Below are 21398 nucleotides of genomic sequence, written 5' to 3'. Positions count from 1 at the left end.
AGTGGGCAGGGGGCGGGTCCGAGGAGGGGAGCTGGGTACACAGAGGGGGCCCAGGGAATGTGGGAAGCAGAGACAGCCCCAGAGCCACGTGCCAGCATTCCAAGGCCCATGGTGTCCCCCAGGATCAGAGGCAGAGACAGAAATGCACTCCCGATGGATGGGAAGAAAGGCACAGAGGTTATTACAGAATCCTGTGTACAACAAAGTTGCCCTTCACACTTGACAGAGAGGCCACATTCACTACTACACCAGCTTCCAGAGACTTCCTTGCGTAGAACTCGGCAGCAAGGGCTCTGACTGCAGTGTGGGGATTGAAGCCTACCTTACATAAGAGAAGGCTGGTCCAGGGTCCAGCGGCTGGCCCAGACCAGTATGCCCACTCTCCATCCGTGCTGTGAGCACACCAGTCTTTGCCTGACACAGGAATTTTGTTATCCCTGAGTAATAATTACCCAACTGGAAAAGTTATTCTTAAAGAGATGACCCAATTTCCAGATGCTGCACATCTGAGAACTGAGATTGAAGATGTTGTGTGCTGGAATGCAGCCAACTCTCTCCAGCCGCAGCAGGCCGGCGTCCCTGGGGCCATCTCATTAGTGTTTGCTGACTCACTCACCAGATCAGACAGCTCAGGCTCGAGAGCTTGGAAGTGGCCCAGCTGGAATACCGCACGGCTCCTTGATTTAGATACTGTAGAGTCATTCTACATGCTTTCTGGGAGTGAGGAGGGGGGGGGGAACAAAACTAAACGAAACTAAGTTTCTCGTTATATAACAGAATAAAAATACCAGATTCTTTTGTAAGAGAAATAATGATTTCTGAAGATAATGAGAGAAAAACTTGGAATTAGAAAAGAATGTCTCTCATTTAGTTGAAAGCCAATTTGAGGAAGTACTATGTCCACTGATTACATTAGCAAACTAACATTCATCTGAACCCTAGCTTATCTAAGAATGATGTTGTCATAGCAATTTAAAGTCTGAAAGAGGAAGAGTCACCTGAGGAAAACGATTCTTTTAAAGTGGTCTAGGAAATATGTAAAACCTTAAATACAGCTGTGACACTGACTACAGCTCTTAGCTGGACTTGGTTTGGTTGCTATGACAGATTGCACAGCATATTGTACCGATGGTCAGTGTCTCTCGTCATTGGTGCATCTCTGGCTGACAGGAATTCAGACATCTGTCAGTGGCCACCGAGTTGGGTCCGGGAGAAAAGGTGGTCTGGGGCACTGTACTCCTGATGAGGGCAGTGATTCAGCACAAGTACTGGCTGGAGAATCACAGGTAGGTTGCATGAGTTCAGCTGGGAGAAGGGAGGTGCAGTAGTTGAAAGGGCATCATTGTCCCTGCCTACTGGCTTTCTAAAGACAGCCTTCTGTGGGTCTACAAGGATTAACTACCTTGCTCTCCCTCCTCTGGTTCTGATTTCAGAGTAAAAAGTGACTCTTTTTTTTTAAACCACGAGATCTGTAGTTCAGCTGCTATCTGAAGAGAGAAAAAAAAAAACACTCACGTGCTTTGAATTTCAACACTGAAAATAAACTCATAATAAATATTAGAACAAATCGCCTTGCTTTTCATTTAACAGAACATTAGATCACTGTAATTTCCCCCTTTTTTAAATGCAGAATGTACCCTAACTACAGGAATTCACCAGAGACTCAGGGCAGTTTGTGGGGTCACCATTTGTAGAAGATCACCTCAGGAGGGGACTTGAATTATCCAGTTTGATTATGTAAATTTCACCACCTGTTTACAGGGGGAATACCCACACACACAAGTTCGGCAAGGCTGTCCTTCATGATGAAGAGAAGCTTCAGAATTACAACTTCTAAAACAATCGCAAGTGGAGAGCCCGGAAATCACTGTGCAAACAACTCAGTTTCCTGAACTACTTAGGAGCAAGTTGTCACTCTGGTACCTCATTAGCTGAGAACACCTTGGTAAGTAACTCCCGTAAACAAATGCCTTTTCCTACACAACAAGGCAGTCACTTCTGATTCTGCCTTGACTACCTCCCTAAATAGCTTGAATCTCCCAACTCTGTGTAGCCTCTGAGATTTCCCTGTATGGAAGATTGAAGTGTGTCTTCCCTGGATGGAAATGTTCTGCTGGAACCTGAGTATGTCCGTATGAGGTCTGCTTTTGTGATGGCTTGGTCCCCACCCCGAGCATGTGGCTGTTGTCTTTAAAAGCTCGGTGCAAGCTCTATTTGGGGCTGCTGGTCTTTGAAACAGGAGTCCACCATGCAGTTCTTGTCCTTTTAATAAAGACTCCAAGATTCAACCTCTCAACACGTGGCTTTTCTATTTTCTCACTGTACAACACTATGTGAGGGGAACTGTTCTTCCCAGAAGTCCTCAGGCGCCAGCTCAGAATTACGTGACTGTAGCGGCCAGGTACAGTGTCCTCCATCTTTCTTTGACCACTAGGACCCAGGCCTCTAGAGGCTTAAGGGCCAGTGGTTCTGTAGAACAGTCTGGATTTTCTTGGTCTGTCTGAGCAGACTTGGCTGCATATCTCTGGCAGGAACAATGCAGGAGCGATGTGTACTGTGCTCTCAGCTGGTGAGTTTGGCTACTCCATTGCTGAAGACTTGCTCTGATCACTCCAATAGTCTGAAAGTCTTCACTCTAGAGTAAATTTTCCTTTTTCCCATCTCTTTATTTGCTTATGAACGGATGTGTGGGTTCTTGTGTTACGTGCCTTAAAGCCTATGCTGTCCCTGCCTGGCAGCCTCCCTTAGTCTCTCTTCACCCTTATGAGGTGGCTACCCCGCACCAGGTGCCGGCCCTCGGCAGATGCCTTCTCCACAGGTCAGGGCCTGGTCCCTGCAGTCCCCCAGGAAGACTTCAAGGCCAGCCTGGGCATGCTGTGGCCAGACATTAGGAGTGGTGGTTCTAGAAGGAAGAGGTGTGGGATGTGAGGATAAGAGAGAAGAGGAACACGAAGAGGAAGAGAAAGTCCAAACTGCAATAGGAATATAAATATCAGCTTTCTCCTATATGTTCTTGGTTTCAAAACATTCTTCTACAATTCTACGCATTCTAGTTGCATTTCCTGGTCAGAAATTGCTTTTAAATGTAAACATATTTATCTTGATTCTTGTTTATCCTGAGCCTGTGGGTGGAAAATGCCCTTGAGGAAGGATCCAGTCAAGTTAAAGAGGAAAAAAAAAAAAACGAAACCAAAAAATGAATGATGGATTTCTGAAAGAGTTCTTTCAGAAGCTTTCCAACTATGCAATTTAAAATGTCTGCAGAGTGAAGATAAAATAATAGAGTATGGAGTGAATCTGTTCCTTTTTATTATGGGAAGAAAAACATTTCCTTTTAAGGTGATAGAACTATTGTGTAACAACCAAAAAACACCTTGTATTTTCTGCTCCAAGAATGTAAACTTTAACCCTAATCTGACCTCCCTGGAGTACATGCCCTGGAAACACCAGAGAGGAGGGAGCCCTGGTTCATTTGTGAACTCACACTCCTGAAGGAGGTACAGGTGCACCTGCAGAGCTACCTGACACCAAGATAGCTGTCCTGCCTGTGTGGCTAACACCCAGACGTCTGTCCTGCCTGTAGTACTACCTGACACCCAGATGCCAGTGTTGCCTGGTGATGGCTCTGCTACTGTGCCTTGTGTTCACTTTCATGCTTGAAAACGTTTTATGACTCTTTGTTGATTCGTTGCTTTGACTGCAAATTAACTGGCTATAGAGACCATCCTTATGTCTTTTTTCTCATTTTCTTCTGCGTATCATACAAACAACAGTAGGTATGAAACTTGAAAATGAGTGAACGAGTGAATAAATCAATCATCAATCACCAAATCAACAGAAGAGTTTAACATGGCATACATATAACAAAAAGTAGTCTTTTTCAGCCCTAAAAGCACTTGGGTTAGGTTTTCCGGAAGAATAAAAGACCTCATTTTTTAATAATCACATTTCTGCTTGTTAAGATTCTAGAACTTAAGCCGGGCACCTGTGGTTCACGCCTGTAATCCTAGCTACTCAGGAGGCTGAGATCTGAGGATCACAGTTCAAAGCCAGCCTGGGCAGGAAAGTCCGTGAGACTCTGATCTCCAATAAAAGCTACCACTAGAAAACCGGAAGTGGTGCTGTGGCTCAAGCAGAAGAGTGCTGGCCTTGAGCTGAACAATGCAGGAACAGTGCCCAAGCCAGAGTTCAAGCCCACAAGTTCTAATTCTAGAACTTTAAAAAAAAAAAAAAGATTTTTTTTTTTGTCTTTCACTTTGACATAAGAAAACCATCATGGCATTATTAGGCAATTTATGCCGCTATTTGCATACATTGGAGATTGCTAGAGTAGATGAAAGAATACTCAGTTTTTAAAAGTCATGGAATGATTTTAAAATCTAATCTCCTGCCTCAAGGAAAATGTTTTGGCATCATTAAAAATTGGCACTGCTGCTGGAAAAAACATGAGTGATATGTGAAGACAAGCACAGAGCTTCAGTGTTTGTTTGTTTTTATCCTGTCTTAGCTCTCCAACTTCTCTTTAATTAGGGTTTCAGCAGTTCTGAAGAATATTGTTTCACAGGTGACAAGCAAAACATCACTTCAGAACATAAATTATAACATGGCACCCAGCACAGCCAGTTCCTCTCAGAGACAGGCTGCCACACCTTCTTTCTGAAGGCCAGCACTCACCACACATTGTGATGCTAATGCTGAACAGCAAGGTGCGTCTCTGACTGAGAGACAGCCCAAAGAAGACATTTGTTAGGAAAATAGAGAAAGCATGACAGCGAGTATTTTGCCCTCTCTAAATGTCCTGATTTTCTAACTTAGATAAATAGGAAAAATGCTCAATTTTTCTGCAATAATAGTAATTTTCCCAGATGACAACCTAAGGATTTAATATATGAAACAATTCATCCCTTACTGGTTCACTACTTAGTACCCTCTAACACCTGCATCATCTATCATCAGCCTGGCTTGGTGAGCACCCATGCTCAGTACCCTCCAACACCTGCTCTTGTGTGTCAGCCTGGTGTGGTAAGCACCCATGTTCCAGGCCTCACCCTCATTACTCACCCAGTTTTCCACCCTGTTTGGCAATGTTGAATGTCTACCCTTCTTCTTGGAGACCCCAGATCCTCTGCCTTTGTGCCTGAGCTTTCTCCACTCGCTCTGCTCATCCCTAGGGGCTGTCCATGTGTGCATGGAGGGGGTACTCAGCACAGGTACTCTGTACCAACTTCTTGCACAGCAAGTAACCTGTGCTGTGTGTGTCAGCAGAGTATGTCTTCTATGCCAGTGCTATGTTAGACAAAGGCCCTCAAACACCTTCTGAGGGATTTGCTGCTTCTGTGAGGGATCTGTTCTATGGGGGCTCCTCCCATCCCTGGCCACCATGATTGTGACTGTGTGGGGATCTGGGCAAAGGTCACCCTGTGGACAGACCTGGGGCTCAGGGAGGCTGGCATGGTGAGGCTGCAAGGCGAAGCCGGGTCTGAGCCTTGTTATCCTCACTTCACTCTGGTCCCTGGCTGGTTTCAGACTCTTGGAGAAGACACTGGGTCCTGGGCCAAATGACTTCTGTACCGTATTTAAATGCTGCTCTAGTTATGAGCAGGCCTTTGAAAATAAAAGCAAATGAAGAGGTTTGCATGGTTGTATTTATTAAAGCTCCAGTCTGGGGCCTAATTAATCAGAAGATATGCTTATTAATTAATTGACCTCCCCCCTCCCTGCTCACCCACCCCGTTTCATTTTCTGGAGCAGGAGATGCAGAAGCTGTGGGAGGCCAGGAGCTCTCTCCTGGCCTCCTCTCTACTTCAAACCTCACACTACCTGAAGCCTGGGCATTCACAGTGGAGCCTGTCCAGGTTTTCTGATGGTGACCACGGATACACACACACTGTTAGGTTTCAGATATTCCATTTTATTGACAAGTGTTCCTCCCCACCCCCTACTTCCCTTTCTCTGTTTGTACTAGAGGCTGAGCTCCAGGCCTGTGGCAAGCATGTTACCACTTCAACCACACCCCATCCCTTCGGCTGTTTACTTTGTGTTTAGAGACAGAGCCTAGGGCTGGCCTCAAACTCCCAGTCTTCCCACTTCTGCCTCTGGAGCAGCTGGGGTTACAGGTATGCACTACTATACCTGTTTCTTACTTTAAAATATATTGCAAACTACTTGCCTTTCTTCCATGTTTAACACATGGAAGAGTTCTTTTAACAGGAAGAGTCATGAAGAAGTTTCCTAAAGAAAACTCAATGTCATCATTCAAATGCGTAATCTATTTTCATTATTTTAAATAATCTTTAAATAGCTGTGTAAGGGCTACAGTTTGTGAGTACAATGACTCTCAATCTATGTTGCCTTCCCTCCCTCCCTTCTCCCTCCTCCCCAACCTCCCTCCCTCTCCCCAAGACCGGCCAGTTCCCTGCTCATACACCGTGCAGTAGTATGACAGCCCCCCTCAGCCCCAGCCGTCCTCAGACAAGACATGTTTCAGCTTCTGGGTATTTGTTTGGTTTAACTGTCAGTTCATTGTTAGTTGTTAATAGAAACACATCCCAGCTTATGCCATACTGTGGTCAGTTAGATAGTGCTTTGTGTGTATGGCCTTGTGGTATTTCACTGTGTTCATAGTTTAAATCTAATTTCTACACAGGAGAAAAAACACGTGCCCTTTGTCTCTGAGCCTGACATTTCACTCAATGTCACTCTTTCCAGACCAATCCATTTCCCTACAACTGATATAATATTATTCTTCCTGATGGATAAATAGAATATATATATATATATATATATATATATATCACAGAAATGGGTAAATCATTAATCAAAAAGATGTCAAGAATAACTTGAAAGAACATATATTTTTCTTCCAAAATAAAATCTCTCAGACACATTAGTGTTCATAAAATCTGAAGGAATTTTCTAAATGCCATCAAACACAATCAAAGCAAAATTAAAGATAAAATTTAAGCCTTTCATATTTATTTTAGATTTGGAAACTGAAGTTGTTTCTGTTGAATAACACAATTTATAATTAAGGCGACATTCTGCTGCTGTTAGGTTGCAATGTAGTATTTTAAGACTTATTTTAAAATTTTCCTCATGAAAGAAATAAAAACAGACAATTACTTCAGGGTACTTTTCATGACAAGAATGACCAAATTATAAGTAATAGTGAGTATCAGAATAGTAGTAATGCAGAATTACATATATCGTAGGAAATTCATATATTCAAATGGAATAATTAGGTATTTGCATAGTTTTATCCCTTGAACAAAATTGAGGTCAACTTTATTTATACATCAAATCATTTTTTTTAGCAAAGAATGTAATTTTGTGACCTTTAGATGTTTGTAGTGCTAAAAATTATTAGTATTTTTCATTAGCTCTAAAGAGGTAGTTGGGTAGTCCTTACTAGGACCAGTCAACAAATTTATAAACTTACGTGCAAGTGAGTTGAAAAAATCCATTACTATTCCAATTACTTGTGAAACATTTAAGTTTTTTTTACTGCGTGTGTGTGTGAGAGAGCGCGCGTGCGCGTGTGCGTGTGCATGCACACATGCATGGCTGGTTCTGGGGTTTGAACTCAGGGCCTGGGGATTGTCCCTAAGATTTTTTGCTCAAGACTAGCACTCTAACACTTAAGCCATAGGTCCACGTCCAGTGTTTATGGGATTAATTGGAGGTAAAAGCTCCATGGACTTTGCTGTTTGGGTTGGTTTTGAATCATGATCTTTCAGATCTCAGCCCTCTGAGTAGCTTGGATTATAATCCTGAGCCACTGGTTCCTGGCATGTAAAGAGAATTTTGTAAATTGCTAGACGTCCAATAAGGTAAACATTATTTTTAGTATGGAGAGGAAATTTGTCCTGAGAGTAGCAAAGGCTTAGTACTGCAGCAGTTGATTTGGAAATGAACTTGATAACAAAAAGAAACACTAGAGCCAACACTGAAGGTTCCTTGTGCTCCATAAGGGGCTCGCAGCCCTAATGGGCACAGCGGTCGGGCCTGGCCGTGGGAGGGGCTGTGCCTCTGGAATTGGATTTTGAAGCTGTGGGAGGACAGCGTCCTGCAACTGGGGCTGCTTGTTCTTCTCTAGCTGGAAATTTGAACAACGATAAGAACATAAACATAAACAAAACATAAACTTCCAGAAATAATACATTTTGCCACGCTGCCTTGGGGAGAAATGTGTTCTCTGAATCTACCCCGGGGACCCAGGGTCCCTCCACCCTTCCTTCTGGACTCTCTGGCTTTCCCACCCCTCGTCCACTGTCCTTACTTCCCTCCCGGCTCAAGCTCTTCCCCTTGTTACCCTGCTGACCACAGCTTCCTTTCCCGTTTCTTCCACCCCCTTCCCTCTCCACTCTGCTGCCTGGGCTGTTCTGCTGGTCTGCTTGGCTAAGATTCCAGCTTGTCTCCAGACCTGCCCTATTTCCTGTCCCCACCAGCCCAGAAGGCTATCGACCTGCTCCTGTTCCTGGGTTCCCAGCCTCCATTCCTTGAGCACTATCCTCCATTCCCTGAGCACCGTCCTTCATTTCCTAAGCATCGCCCTCCATTCCCTGAGCACCATCATTCCCTGAGCACCATCCTCCATTCCCTGAGTACCATCCTCCATTCCCTGAGCACCCTCCTTAATTCCCTGAGCACCTTCCTCCACTCCCTGAGCACCATCCTTCATTCCCTGGGCACCGTCCTTCATTCTCTGAGCATCCAGCAGGAGGCTTCACAGGGACACCCTTGGCCACTCCATAGAGAGGCTCGTCCACTCATCCGCCATCAGAGGACAGCTCGGAGGTTCGGGAAAGTCAGCCATTTGGCCTAGTCGCTCATGCCCGGCTGCTGTCTGCGTTGGGATTTCCAAGTTGTAAGCTCTGTAGATGCTTGCTCCCTCTCTATATGTTAAATACGCGTGAGGCAGTGTCTCTAACTGTGGTTGTTTTAGCTTCATTCGCTTACATACACGGATAGCGTCCATTGTACTTCCAGGGAAGGAAAGGCAGCTATACACACCTCAGGTGCACCAGGGAAGGAAAGGTGGCTGTGCACACGTGAGGTGCATCATGGACATCGAAGGGCTGTGATTGGCACACAGCAGGAAGGCTTGATTGGTGCACATCTGAGGAGGACATGATTGGTGTGCATCTGAGGAAGACCGTGATTGGTGTACGTCTGAGGAGGACTGTGATTGGCACGCAGCTGAAGAGGACCGTGATTGGTGCACATCTTAGGAGGACCGTGATTGGTGAGCATCTGAGGAGGACCGTGATTGGTGCGCATCTGAGGGCTGTGAGGTTTTGACTGGCGCACACTGGAGAAGGATGATGATTGGGGCACAGTCTGTGGTTGTCGCATCTGAATCTTGTGATTGGCACAATCTCAGGGCAGTGATTCCCTAGAAGTTGGCACAAGCATGCCACTCTCCTCTCCTTGCTATTGAAGCAGTGTATTTCTCAGCCTCCTCAGTCAGTGTGGAAACTTCTCTCCTGTAGACTCCATCCCTTCCACACCACCTCCCCTTCCCTGCCTCCCCCCCCCCCCCAGTCCAGGTGTTATCCTTCCCCTCCCCCCCAACCCCCCAGTCTTGGTGCTATTCCTCCCTTACCCCCCACCCTAGTCCAGGTGTGGCAAACTTAGGTCTCCATGCACACTCTCCAAACGCTTTTCCATGGCCTCTTTGCACTCTCAACATGCAGGGGTAGAGGGGGCTGAGTGACCTCCTGGGCTTTTCCCAGACTCCACAGAGGTCAGCTGAGCCGGGTGAGCCTGGAGCTCCTGCTGGTGCCTGGACTCCTCGCCTGCACTGTAACTCTTCTTCTAATGGGCCCAGCATTGTGAGGCCCAGGAAAGCTAAGGACAGTGAAAGTCTAACCTTCCTTTCCACCTTTCAGGCATTTGGTGTCTGGAGTCCTATCCTGCAGTACAGGTCCAGCATCTGTATGCCCATTATAAACCGGCACACCAAACAGCGCAGTGGATGCACTTCTATCGGGTCAGGCCGGGAAGAGGTTAGTTCTGGGCACTCAGTGGTGTCACACACACTAGCCAGTAGATCTTTCCATTCCACTCTGAGGAGAGAGCTGTCCATGGATCCTTCCCTTCTGCCCACACAGACAGGCAACAGTTCCCTTAGTGTTGGCAGCCTGAATCCTGCTTTTACAGCCCAGAGCTTGATCGTTCTAGGTCCTGAGAGCTACAAATTTATGGCTCCCAGCATTAAAAGCTAGAGGTTGACAGCTCTAAGTGCCCAGGCCCTGGAGAGCTAGAGGTTGATAATCCCAAGATGTGCAGATGTTGGTGCTCAGATCTGAGGCGTATTGCTTTGGGCTTTAAGCCCCGAAGGCTGAGACCAGCAGTTGGCATTACAGATCGTGTGTTTCAGGTGCTGGGAAACCTTGCTTTTATTCCTTGGCATTGCTCTGTAAAGCTTCACACAGCTGCAAGCTCTTCACAGCCACTGTTCTTCCCCAGGCCACGCAATTTCTTCGCCCTGCTGCTACCTGGAACTCTTGGTGGAGGGGCAGTACAAGGAGAGAAGGACTTCCAGTTTCTAATCCAGCCTCTGTGTCTGCTTACAACTTCTAGTGTACCACAAGCCTCTAACAGGTACCAGTACGAATACGTAGATGTGCGCCAATCGTGAGCCTCAAATGTACATAAATCACCAGCTTCAAGTGTGTATCAATCAATCCCAGCCCTCCAATAACCAGCCTCAGTTGTGTGCTATTTACAGCTGAATGTGCACAGCCCATGCTTTCTGCTGACCTGCTTGGGGGGAAGGGGGAAGGGGGAGAGGGTCTACCTCAAAGCCTGAGTGAGAATTGCCCCCAAGAGGGGGCATGGCCATGTGCAGCTGGAAGTGAATTCTCCCGCCTGGATGGTGTCCGGAGCAGTCGTGACTGGAGCAGGGCCTCCCGAAGCAGTCATGGTGTCAGTGCAGAGCTGAGTGGAATTTCCCCGGAGCTCCTTGGAGCTCAAAGCAGCCGTCTCTCCTCTGCGACTCTCTTCCACAACTACAGCCCATTAATACTGTTCGTTCTCAACTACTCTTCACGAGTGAATCACTTTGTTACTGGAGCACCTGTTAAATCCCAACAGTGTCATGAAGACAGGGGTTTGCATGGTAAATTCACCCAGGATGGGGCTGTTTGTAACCAGTTTGTGTCCACATTCGACTCACTGTGCATATGCATCCCTCAGGCACACAGCTGGATACCAGCTCTGATGGGAAGGTAATCAGTGTTCTTAGATCACCTCTTCCCTTTACTTTCACCCCGGTCCTACATCTACATGCGAGCTAGATAAATGGAGAGAGCACTTTCTCTCCAGCTACAGTCCATCTTAGGTTGTGAGGTTGTCTGCATGGTGTCACCAGTGGCTCTCGAAGTCAATGGCGCAGTATAGGCACAAGGTCATCTTCCTCTTAGATCATGGGGGTCAGAACTTCTCACAGATCTCAGTGGGGAAGGTGTTACCTCTGTTACGTGACCTCTGAGAGCTCAGCTGAGAAGCATTGTGCGGCTGTGACCTGACTGCTGCATGCTTGACTCAGTCCTCCCATTTGGTACGATTGGAATGACTGGGGGCTCTGTGCAGTGTCCCTGTGTCTGTCTGTCTGTCTCTCCCTCCTCCTCTTCCTCCTTCTCAGACTTCCTCTCCCCACTTCTCTCTCACCTTCTTTTCAGAACCACATCACAAAGTCCATCTTTCTGTGTGTAGCAGTCTGAATACCCTGCTTCTTTACTGCAGCTCAGAGTGGCAAGACACATGTTCCCACAAGCAACACTGTGGGCCTCAGACATCACATTGATTGTTTTTGTCACCTGGATTAGCTAAAGAGTCAGAAGCCCTCCCAAGTTCAAGGGGATGGAGCGGAGACTCCCTGGCCTGCCCAGGGCATGGCATTTCTGCCATGTTGTTACTACCCTCCTCACAGGAAAAGGGACACCTGAACACCAATCTCCACCTGCGATTGAAAACAATCACAACCAGTTCTAGCAGCCTGTCCACGGGTTCAGAGCTCTCACCCGCTGAGCTTCAAGTCAGCATCCTCACACAAGTCTACAGAAGATAGCCTTCCCAGCATTGGCCAGGCCCGGTGGTGGCTGTCCTGGACTCTGAGTGTCCTGTCTGTCCATGCCCAGAGCTTCCTTTCCCTGAAGCTGGCCCTCCCTTTCCCCCACCCCCGGCATCCGCTTCCCTCCCCATCTACACCACCCTCCTTCCGGCTTCTCCCTGCCGCTGCCCTCGGGAAGATTCTCCTCTCTCTCCATTTCTAACTTTATTGTCTCCACTGTTGGAGCACAGTCCTCCTCTCACTGACTTACCATCTCAGTTATAACCACTACTTTTTAATAATTACTGTTTCAATTTTCACAATGACTATGGGTAAATGTAGCATCAGAAACACCAGTCCTTTGTAATATATAAGCCAAATGGATTCTCTCTTTCTCTGCCTCTCTCTCTCTGCCTTTCCTGGGAACTGAACCTAGGCCCGACTAGTGTTCTCTAGCTGAGCCACAACCTCAGCCTTGGCCTTCTTGAGGTCAGGCTCTGCTGCTGACCTCTGACTAAGGATCTCCCGGCCAGTGCCTCCTGAGTATGGACAGGAGGAATGTGCCACCATGCGCAGCTCACAGATTCCTCATGACACAGATATCCTCTGCACCAGACATCTCTCCTGCATGTCACGTCCTCAGGACATGGTCTGGGCCTCTCCAGCTTGGGTCCCTGCGGTCCCTTCTTGTCAGGTGGCCGTGAGGTCTGGCCGCCGCCCTCAGCCTGTACTGCTCTACCACCCACAGTCCCTGGAAGATGCCCCTCCTTTCTCCACCGTGGGGATAGCCTGCCCTCTGCGCCCCCATCTCTCAGTGGAGTGTGCTCACAGTGGAATGTCGCACCCCCAAGCTGCCCAGCCTCTGTCTCCAGCGTACAGGCATCCTCATGGTTTTACACCACCCCCTTCCACACAAAGCTGGTAACATTCATTACAACGTGATGCACGTGCCAGGAAGGACAGTGATGGCCAGTTTTCAAAGTGAACAAGAAATTTTTCCACCATGTGCTATGAGCTGTACCAGGCAGGCCACATGCCGGATGAAGGTGGCCAGTGAGGTAAAAACGGAGGCTGACTGGCCAGACAGCACCTCGAAGGATCTGCGATTCTGCCAGCTGCCCTCATGTCCAAGGACATCATCCATCACCCTTCTTATTTAAGCTCTGCAGGCATCTTCCTGATGCACAATTAGATCCTCTTAAAGGAGAGCCGGGTATCTGTGATTGTGACTGAGATACAGACACTATGGGTGCAGAATCGGCAGTGGGGCTGGGAAGCCATCAGTGTCAGTCTGCTTGCCATGAGTTGGCCCTTGAAGGCTTGTGAACTCTGGGTGAACAATGGAGAGATCAAGCCTCTGAAGACCAGACTCTGGGCTAGAGTGACTGAAGTAAATGGTGAACCTGGATGGGGTGTGTGTGGGGAAGCAGGTCACACGACCCCTCCTGTTAGTGCATTTTTAGCCACATGTACTAGAATTGGGGGATATATCCCCCACAGGACATACCAGAGTTCAAACACATGATGGAGATCCATAGTAAGCGCCAGTCTGACCATGTGAACCCTTTGAGACCCAGAGTCACCAGATGAGAGCAGACAAGTCCTAGAGCCCTGGTCGCGGCTGGACCATGACGTAGTGTGGCTCAGCCTGCTGCTGCCCAGTGTCCCTGTAGGGTTTGCTCTACCTGACACCACAGGCATCCTATAACACCTATGGTGTGGCCCAGGTATATAAGCAGTCAGAAACCTAGGGCTTTAGGCCTGCAACCTGACGGTCAAAAGCATAGGTGGATTATGTAACTGCAACCCCTTTGAACATCACCTGCAAAAGAATAATAAAAAATTACAAAACACACATGGAGGTTTGCTTTCCTGCTCACAGTTCAAACCAAGAGAGGCAATAAAACTGTCAGCATTTGCAGAAATCAATTCACTGATACTATCTTCAACTGAAAATAGCTGTCTGAGAGAGAGAAGGAACACTTGTAACAAGATTAACAACTGAGCAGCTCTTCGCTCATTAAAGATCGTTTTGAAAAAGTCTCTCATCCCTACTTCTTTCCACCTTTCGTAGCAAGGAAGAATGTGCAGCATTTTACCACATTCATGTTAAAATGCAAACACCCAGCTGGCAGAAGTGGCTCATGCCTAGAAACTCAGCTACTTAGGAGGCTGAGATCTGAGGACTGAAATTGGAAGCTAGCCAGAGCAGGGAAGTCCATGAGATTCTTATCTCCAGCTAACCACCAAAAAGCTGGAAGAAGAGCTGTGGCTCACATGGTAAAACACCAGCCTTGAGTCCAGGGAGGACACCCAGGCCTTTGATTCAAGCCCAGAACTGGCAAAAAATAAAAATAAAAACCCAGGACAAAAGTGCGTGTTCATATACAGGTATCATGTGTGAATGATAAACACTGAACTACAGATGTTCCTCCAGCTCACTCTGTTTCTTTTGGTTAATGGGTGTCAGTATCGACCTGCTGTCCTGGCCTGCATTCCTTGTGAGATCTGCTTTCAAATAAAGACCTTGCTCCCCTCTGAAGCCAGAGCCAGGGATTAAGTCGGTCACCTGCAGCGCTCCCTTCTGAGTGTATCATAGATTTTTCCCAGCCAGGTAATCATGATGGCAGTGTTCTTCCCTCCCGTGTTACCAGGACCCCCTCGTGCTTCTCCCCACTCCGGCCCCCCTTCCCTCCCCCCTCCCCTACCAGCTCACTCCAAGTGACTGCACTCCTGCCAGCTGCTCACCCAGGCTGCGGCTGGCTTAGACTGTGCATCCACCCCTGTGCCCGTGCTGGCTGACAACAGCAGACCAGGACTGGCTCAGTCTACCACCGTGCAGGGTTCATGCATCCCCACAGTGTTTGTATATCAATGGGGTTTGAAGGTCCTGTGCTGTGTCTGCAGTGTGCATCTCACCACAGCAGAGGCCCTCCCCTGCATCGTGACAGACACCCTCCCTGCACTGTAACAGACACCCTCCCACCCTCAGCACTTAGGAAGAGCTTTTCATTGAACAAAATTTCCAGGAAGCAACCTATAGAGTTTAGTTATTAACATGAAAGTCGGAACTAAATGCATACTGATGCATGGAGAAAAAAGGTTCAAGGACTCCAACCCTAGGTTTAGGAAATCAAGAGGAGTTAGGGTGAATTCTTCTTGAATCAGAAGGATAATTATCTGTGTCATTTTATGTAGGTATTAAGTAGACACACACACACACACACACACACACACACACACACACACACAAACTCTACCAAAGCTGATCTGAGTATGAGTCACCAACAGTGAAATTTACACATCTAACCAAGGAATGAACAGAGACCGACATGTCAGGAGGACAGCATGAAATCTGTACTTTTTATCCACAGGCATTTATTGCAGGAGATGGCGGCAGGCACTGGAAATCCCCAGAGGGTCACCCCCCCCCCCCTTCACGGAGAGGAAGAACAGTACAGACTTAAATTGGTTCCTTCCCAGTATTTGCGATCTTTTTCCCTCTCTCTTTCTCTCTGTAGGTATCTCTGTATATCTACAGATCATCGATAGATGATACATAGATATTAGGAGATAGGTGAATAGTGATAGGTGATACATAATAGGCAAGAAAGATTAGATAAATGTAACATACCTAGGAGAAGCAGTGTAGGCTAACAGAAGCTCAAAATGACTGTCAGGATGGTTATCTCTGTGGATTAAGATGTTAAATTTACATTAAAAATGATTAAAGCCAATGTTTTAAGCCAGTATAAAAAGTATGTCTTAAGGTAGCATTCAGTATTTTAAGGAATTACGTTCCTAAATGATAATCTTAGGGATTGTCCTGTATGTGGAGTTTCTCTCAAACACTCAGTTTTACAGCTCTTAAGAAATCACCTGTGCTGGACCCTCCCGTCCACAGCCTTCCCTCTGCCTAAAGATGTGGGAAAGCTGCTCTGTCCGGCTCTGCAGGAAGTAGGAGCCAATAGCCCAGTTTCATAGCTTTATTGATTATTTTCCAGTTTCACTGGTGTCAGACAGCACAACTCAGTGGCCGTGGCTGTGAAGCCCTGCCACATCTATCAACAGCAGTCATGAGGCTTGTCACCGGGCTGTAGATGTGTGTGTGTGCACGTGCATAATACACACACGTGCACACAAATGAGCACACACACACACACACACACACAAGATTTTGCATATTCCTGCATGCAAACTATACTATGCTTTTACAAATTTGTGCTTTTTTTTAACAAAACACAATTACATATAATTGGTCTGGGCTTCATTAAGCTACCAGGGACTGAGAAAACTCCAAAGAGGCAGAAAATGTCAAATAACACTCCAGTGGAACCACCATCACCAAGCTATCTCTATTAAAATCAGTAATATAAAAATAAAAAGTGCTTTTTTGAAAAAGCACTAAACCATAACATAATTAAGATTCACAAACCTTGATATGTAACATATTCATATTAATGTTGATGTAGAAGATACAATGTACAAAAGAGAAAAAAGACACATTGTCAAATTTGGAAGCCCCAAAATACAGTTACCACTAGAGAATTAAAGTTAGCAGTTGTCAAAGGAAAACAGCCTGAAATCAACAGCAATTATTGGTAGTGTGTTACATATAAACCCTAAAGGAATTAAGATTCTTCTATTAAATCTTAAGAAGAAACACAACCAAAAACAGTTCAGAAATAAGTAGCAGCAACTGATTGTACCAGTTAGCCTTTTCTCTTCCATCTCCCCAAAGTTTGTCCTTAAATTCTAGTTTTGTATCTAAGAATGTGCAGTCTGCTAGCCTTCTACACTGAGAGGTCACATCTGCAACAAGCCTTTGGCTTTTGGAATAGGAGCTCTGCGTGCGCACGCACACACATACACACACACACACACACACTATAAGACAATACAGACCTAATCTGGCTAAGGTGCTTTATTATACTCTGTACTAATCATAACTGGACAACAAACCTAATCTGCAGAAATAGATCCGGAAGGAGGCAGACATGCAAATGTACTACTAGGTATAAATAATCACTTATATTACAATATGGATTTTTCATATTTTACCAAAATAAAAACCAAAGTCTTGAATATTTCAAGTTCCGATATTTGAATAGCATCACAATACAGAACTCTCACTTTACCTAGGCATTGTACATTATGTAAAATACACTAGTTTGACATTAATATTATACATGGTAATAAATATAATTTACATCTCTATACTGTGCTTCCAAGAGGCGCTTGCAGTCTGTACAAGCAAAGGACTGATCATGAGCCTTGTCAATAAATACTATTACAACGCTTACAGTTTGACCAGCAAAGTTACAGTTTCAATAGACCTCACAAGCAACACCCCTCTTGGTACAGGGACTCACGAAGCTCCCACTGCTGCAAGTACCATCCATGGCAACATCCAACCAAAGAGAGATTTGTGTCCTGTCTAAGCAGAGAAGACGCAGAGCTGGGACCTGGCCAGCTCACAGCTGGTCAACCCTGTAGGAATTTTTAGACAAGGACTGACTAAAGACAGAAAATACAGGAGACATCGCACACCCCTGGCTGCCTAGTGGTTTTACTGCTTCCCTTATGGCCTCAGCAGATGGACATCATCCAACCTTGAAAATCCACCAAGACTGGCCTTCTGAGGGCCAGGGGTCCCACCACATCAGGTGTCCATCCAAATTCTGACCTTCACACTGCATTTCATCTTCATCTTATTTCCATGACAAATCCATGTTCATGAGCTGAGCTGCCAATTTTTAAGCATTCAGAAAAGCTCGGACTTAATATTGAAATCTCTTCGTAGAGTGAAATGGTTTGTTTTCTAAGGTGAACACAGCTGTAGCTATCCTTCCATCCAGAGGCCTCCAGACTTCCATCTCTACTATCAGAGGACGCGCGTGGTCATGCCGCATGTGTGGATCAGGCTCCTGGTGCTCTGTGCTCATCCTCTGCATGTCCTGCCAGGAACACAGATCTTTAGGGATTCTCCTCCTGGAAGAAGCTGACAAGAAAGGCCATCCTTGTAACCATTTGCCCGCATCCATGCATCATGATCTACTTGGGCTGGGGATGTAGCTTAAGTAGACCCCTTGCATAGCACGCGCAGGACCCTGAGTCCATCTCCGGCACTAGGGAAAGAGAGAACAAGAAAAAAAACATACCAAGTAATGAAAGGATGTCTTCAGTGTCTGCCTCTACCCCGCACACCCCAAAAGCTGAAACAATATTTCACACACTCAAACCAGGCTGGGCAACTAGAAACCTAAAAGGAAGAAAATTGAAAGAGGAGGAAAGGCTACAGAAATGTGTCTATTAGGTTGTGAGTTCAAATACCAGCACAGGCCCTGGAGCTTCCATTCTTTATTTTACTGAACACATATTTACATGTTTCAAGGGGTCAGGGGAGTAAAGACGTATGGTCAGTATTGTCTTCTAGGTACTGAAACAGACAGTGTTGTATGGACCTTGGATGTAAGGGCCTTGGAGATCTTGTCACACTGAAGTACAGGAGGCTGCTTCTTGATATAAATTCTGGAATCCTACGAGTAACAACCGAGTGCGTGGAAGAATCACTGTGCAGGCAGGCTAAGAACAGCTTTTCTTCAGTGAGGTGATACAGAAAGCCTCACAAACCCTCAGTCCACCCAGGGAATGACTGGCAAGAACTGATAACCAGTACTGAGCCCCACAGGACACGGCGGGGCTTCCTTCCCGAATGCAGCCCCAGGCGTCACTCCGAGAGAGCTGTTCAGCGTCAGCTGCAGCCTCTGGTGCAGGCTGTTTGCACAACAGCTTTCCAACAACAACAACAAAAAATGCCTTTTATCTGTAGTTACTGTGTTTCTTTACTACACTCCTTACATAAAACTTGACCTCTCGGAGGGCTGTAAATTCAGCAATTCATCATTCATTAAAAATTACTATTCAAGTTGCTGAAACATTTTACAAATGTTTTATTCATGCCTGCCAGAGATCACTTACAGAAAAGCAATGCCATCATTTTCAATTCTTAGTGGCTTGTTTAGCACTCCCTACAGCTTACTTTGTTTCAATGATACTTCAGATTTTAGTTAAGAGTTTTCCATTTTTCTCCTTCCACATGTGTTTCTTTTCCTTTCCCAAACCCAAATGTCCAGGTATAAAATGTATTAAAAGATTATCTCCTGTCCTGCTGCATTTGCTGATTCCTAACACTCTGAAGAAGCCAGTGGAACCTTTACCACTCTGACTTAAAAGTCTTCATGTAGGTTTCTCCCTGTCTTCGCCTAGCCCCCCTCCCCATCCCCTCCTGCTCCCCTACCTCCTGCCCCCTCCATCCACCTCCCACCCCCACTCTGCCACTTCTGAGCAAAGTTGGCCGGCTGTGGTGTGGAAAGCTTCAAGCTCTTCAGGCTGAAATGTCTGTTATCTTGTGTCCCACAGCCTTCAATGCTTGGGACCTGAGTTTGCCATTTCTGGGCACTGTTTTTACAGGGGAGAGAGGCTCAGGCTGGCTGGGAAGCAGAGCTGTCCCTGGCGGGCCCTGCCTCCCAGCCATGGAGCCAGGGAAGGCTTGGGGCCCCAGGAAGCCTACACTGTTTGCAGGTGAGATGCCAGCCAGGCTGCCAACCCCCATCCCAGGCTGCCAACCCCCCATCCCCTGGGATGGCCTCCCAGAAATGATCAGGACAGCCTCTCTTTCCAAGGCTTTCCTATGAGCTTCCCACAGAGAAGTAGGCTGCCACCCTGGATGTGGCTCGGAGCTGAGACACACCAGCTCCAGGGCTGCAGCTGTGTGTGCTCAGTATTGTCTTCTGCTGGGGATTTCAGCTTGCTCTGTCAGTCACAATCTATGGCTGGAAGCAACAGAGTCTGGACAAACCCAAAAGCCAAGTTTCATGGGCAAACTTCCCTGCAGGAACTCTACCAACATCCGACACATGGGCTCCAGCTCCTGGAGAGGCTTGACGCCTGTGGGTACAGAGGCCCCTGCACGCAGGAGGCAGAAGGGAAAGGAAAAGCTCAACCACTGTTGGCTCCAGTTGGTCAAAGACGACTGAGGGAAAGGAGGCAGAGTGTGAACGTGCCCTCTCCAGCAGTCCCTGTGGGTTTTACAAACCACTTTCTAGGATGTGCTCTGAGTGACCGAAGCCACCCGGGGAGGCCCCGGAGAGTACCCGGGAGAGGTCTTACCGTGCAGGAGGGCGGGCCCCGGCCCCGCGTGCCTTCACAGGCTGGTGTCTCCATTCTGCTTGAACTCGGAGAGGATGTTGAGGGTCAGGTCTTCGCTCTTGGACTGCAGGTTGGCCTCGCTCCTCCGGGAGGCCTTCCTGGTGGCCCGGGAGAGCCTCCTGCGGAACGTGTCCCCTGCCAGGAAGTAGAGGATGGGATCCACGCAGCTGTTGAGGCTGGCCAGCCCGCGGGTCACCTGGTAGGTGGCATAGACGCGATCGTTGAAGGCGCACATCTCCGGGGTCTGGAAGTCCAGCCGGGCGCGCAGGTTCATGGTCTTCATGACGTGGAAGGGGATGTAGGACACGGCAAAGACGGCGAGGACAATGATGACCAGGTAGATGGACTTCCTGCGCAGCGGCGAGTGGTCCAGGTCGTTGCGCACGAGCGCGCGCACGATGCGACCATAGCAGGCCAGGATGAGCACGAGCGGCACGCAGAACATGGCCACGGTGGTGCACAGGCTGTAGAGAAAGTAGCCGCGCAGGTGCTCGTCGGAGGTGGTGTCGTAGCAGGCGACCGTCTTGTTGGGGCGCACGCCGGTGCCCGAGTAGAAGAGGATGGGCGCGATGGCGGCGGCCACCAGCAGCCAGACGAGCGCGCTGACGCGCACGGCTCCCGCGCGCTGCAGGCGGCCGAGCGAGCGCAATGGGTGCACCACGCCGCTGTAGCGGTGCGCGCTGATGCAGGTCAGGAAGAGGATGCTGCCGTACAGGTTCACGTGGAAGAGGAAGCGCTGCAGGCGGCACAGCGCGTCGCCGAACACCCAGTCGGTGCGGTTGAAGTAGTAAAAGACCAGCGCCGGCAGCGTGAGCACATAGAGGAAGTCGGCCAGCGCCAGGTTGAACATGTACACCGAGATGCCGCTCCACGGCCGCAGGTGGCACACGAACATCCACATGGCCACGCTGTTGCCCACGAGCCCCACCACCGCCACCACGATGTACACGGCCGGCAGGTAGTAGAACTGGAAGCCGGTCTTGGTCAGTGCGCAGCGAAACGCGGCGGCCGGTGGTGCGGCCGAGCCGTTGCCCCAAGGCGCGGACACCGACGCGGGGCCGCCCAGGAAGGCGGCATCCGTCCCGTTCGGGACCGACGGCCACGGCACCGCGGTCATGCTCTGCGGCGCGTC

General features: G+C 47.8%; 1 protein-coding gene across 1 annotated transcript; it reads right to left on the bottom strand.

Annotated features, from left to right (window-relative positions):
• Positions 1-20261: 20261 nt before the first annotated feature.
• P2ry1 (purinergic receptor P2Y, G-protein coupled, 1) lies at positions 20262-21383 on the bottom strand. Its single transcript, XM_013016204.1, has one exon. The coding sequence runs from the start codon at positions 21381-21383 to the stop codon at positions 20262-20264; it is 1122 nt and encodes a 373-aa protein (XP_012871658.1).
• Between the last annotated feature and the right edge of the window lie 15 nt (positions 21384-21398).

The sequence above is a fragment of the Dipodomys ordii genome, unplaced genomic scaffold (assembly GCF_000151885.1).
Source record: "Dipodomys ordii isolate 6190 unplaced genomic scaffold, Dord_2.0 Scaffold30, whole genome shotgun sequence".
Lineage (NCBI taxonomy): Eukaryota > Metazoa > Chordata > Mammalia > Rodentia > Heteromyidae > Dipodomys > Dipodomys ordii.
Note: the sequence above shows the minus strand (reverse complement) of the source record. Positions and strands in the feature narration are given on the sequence as shown.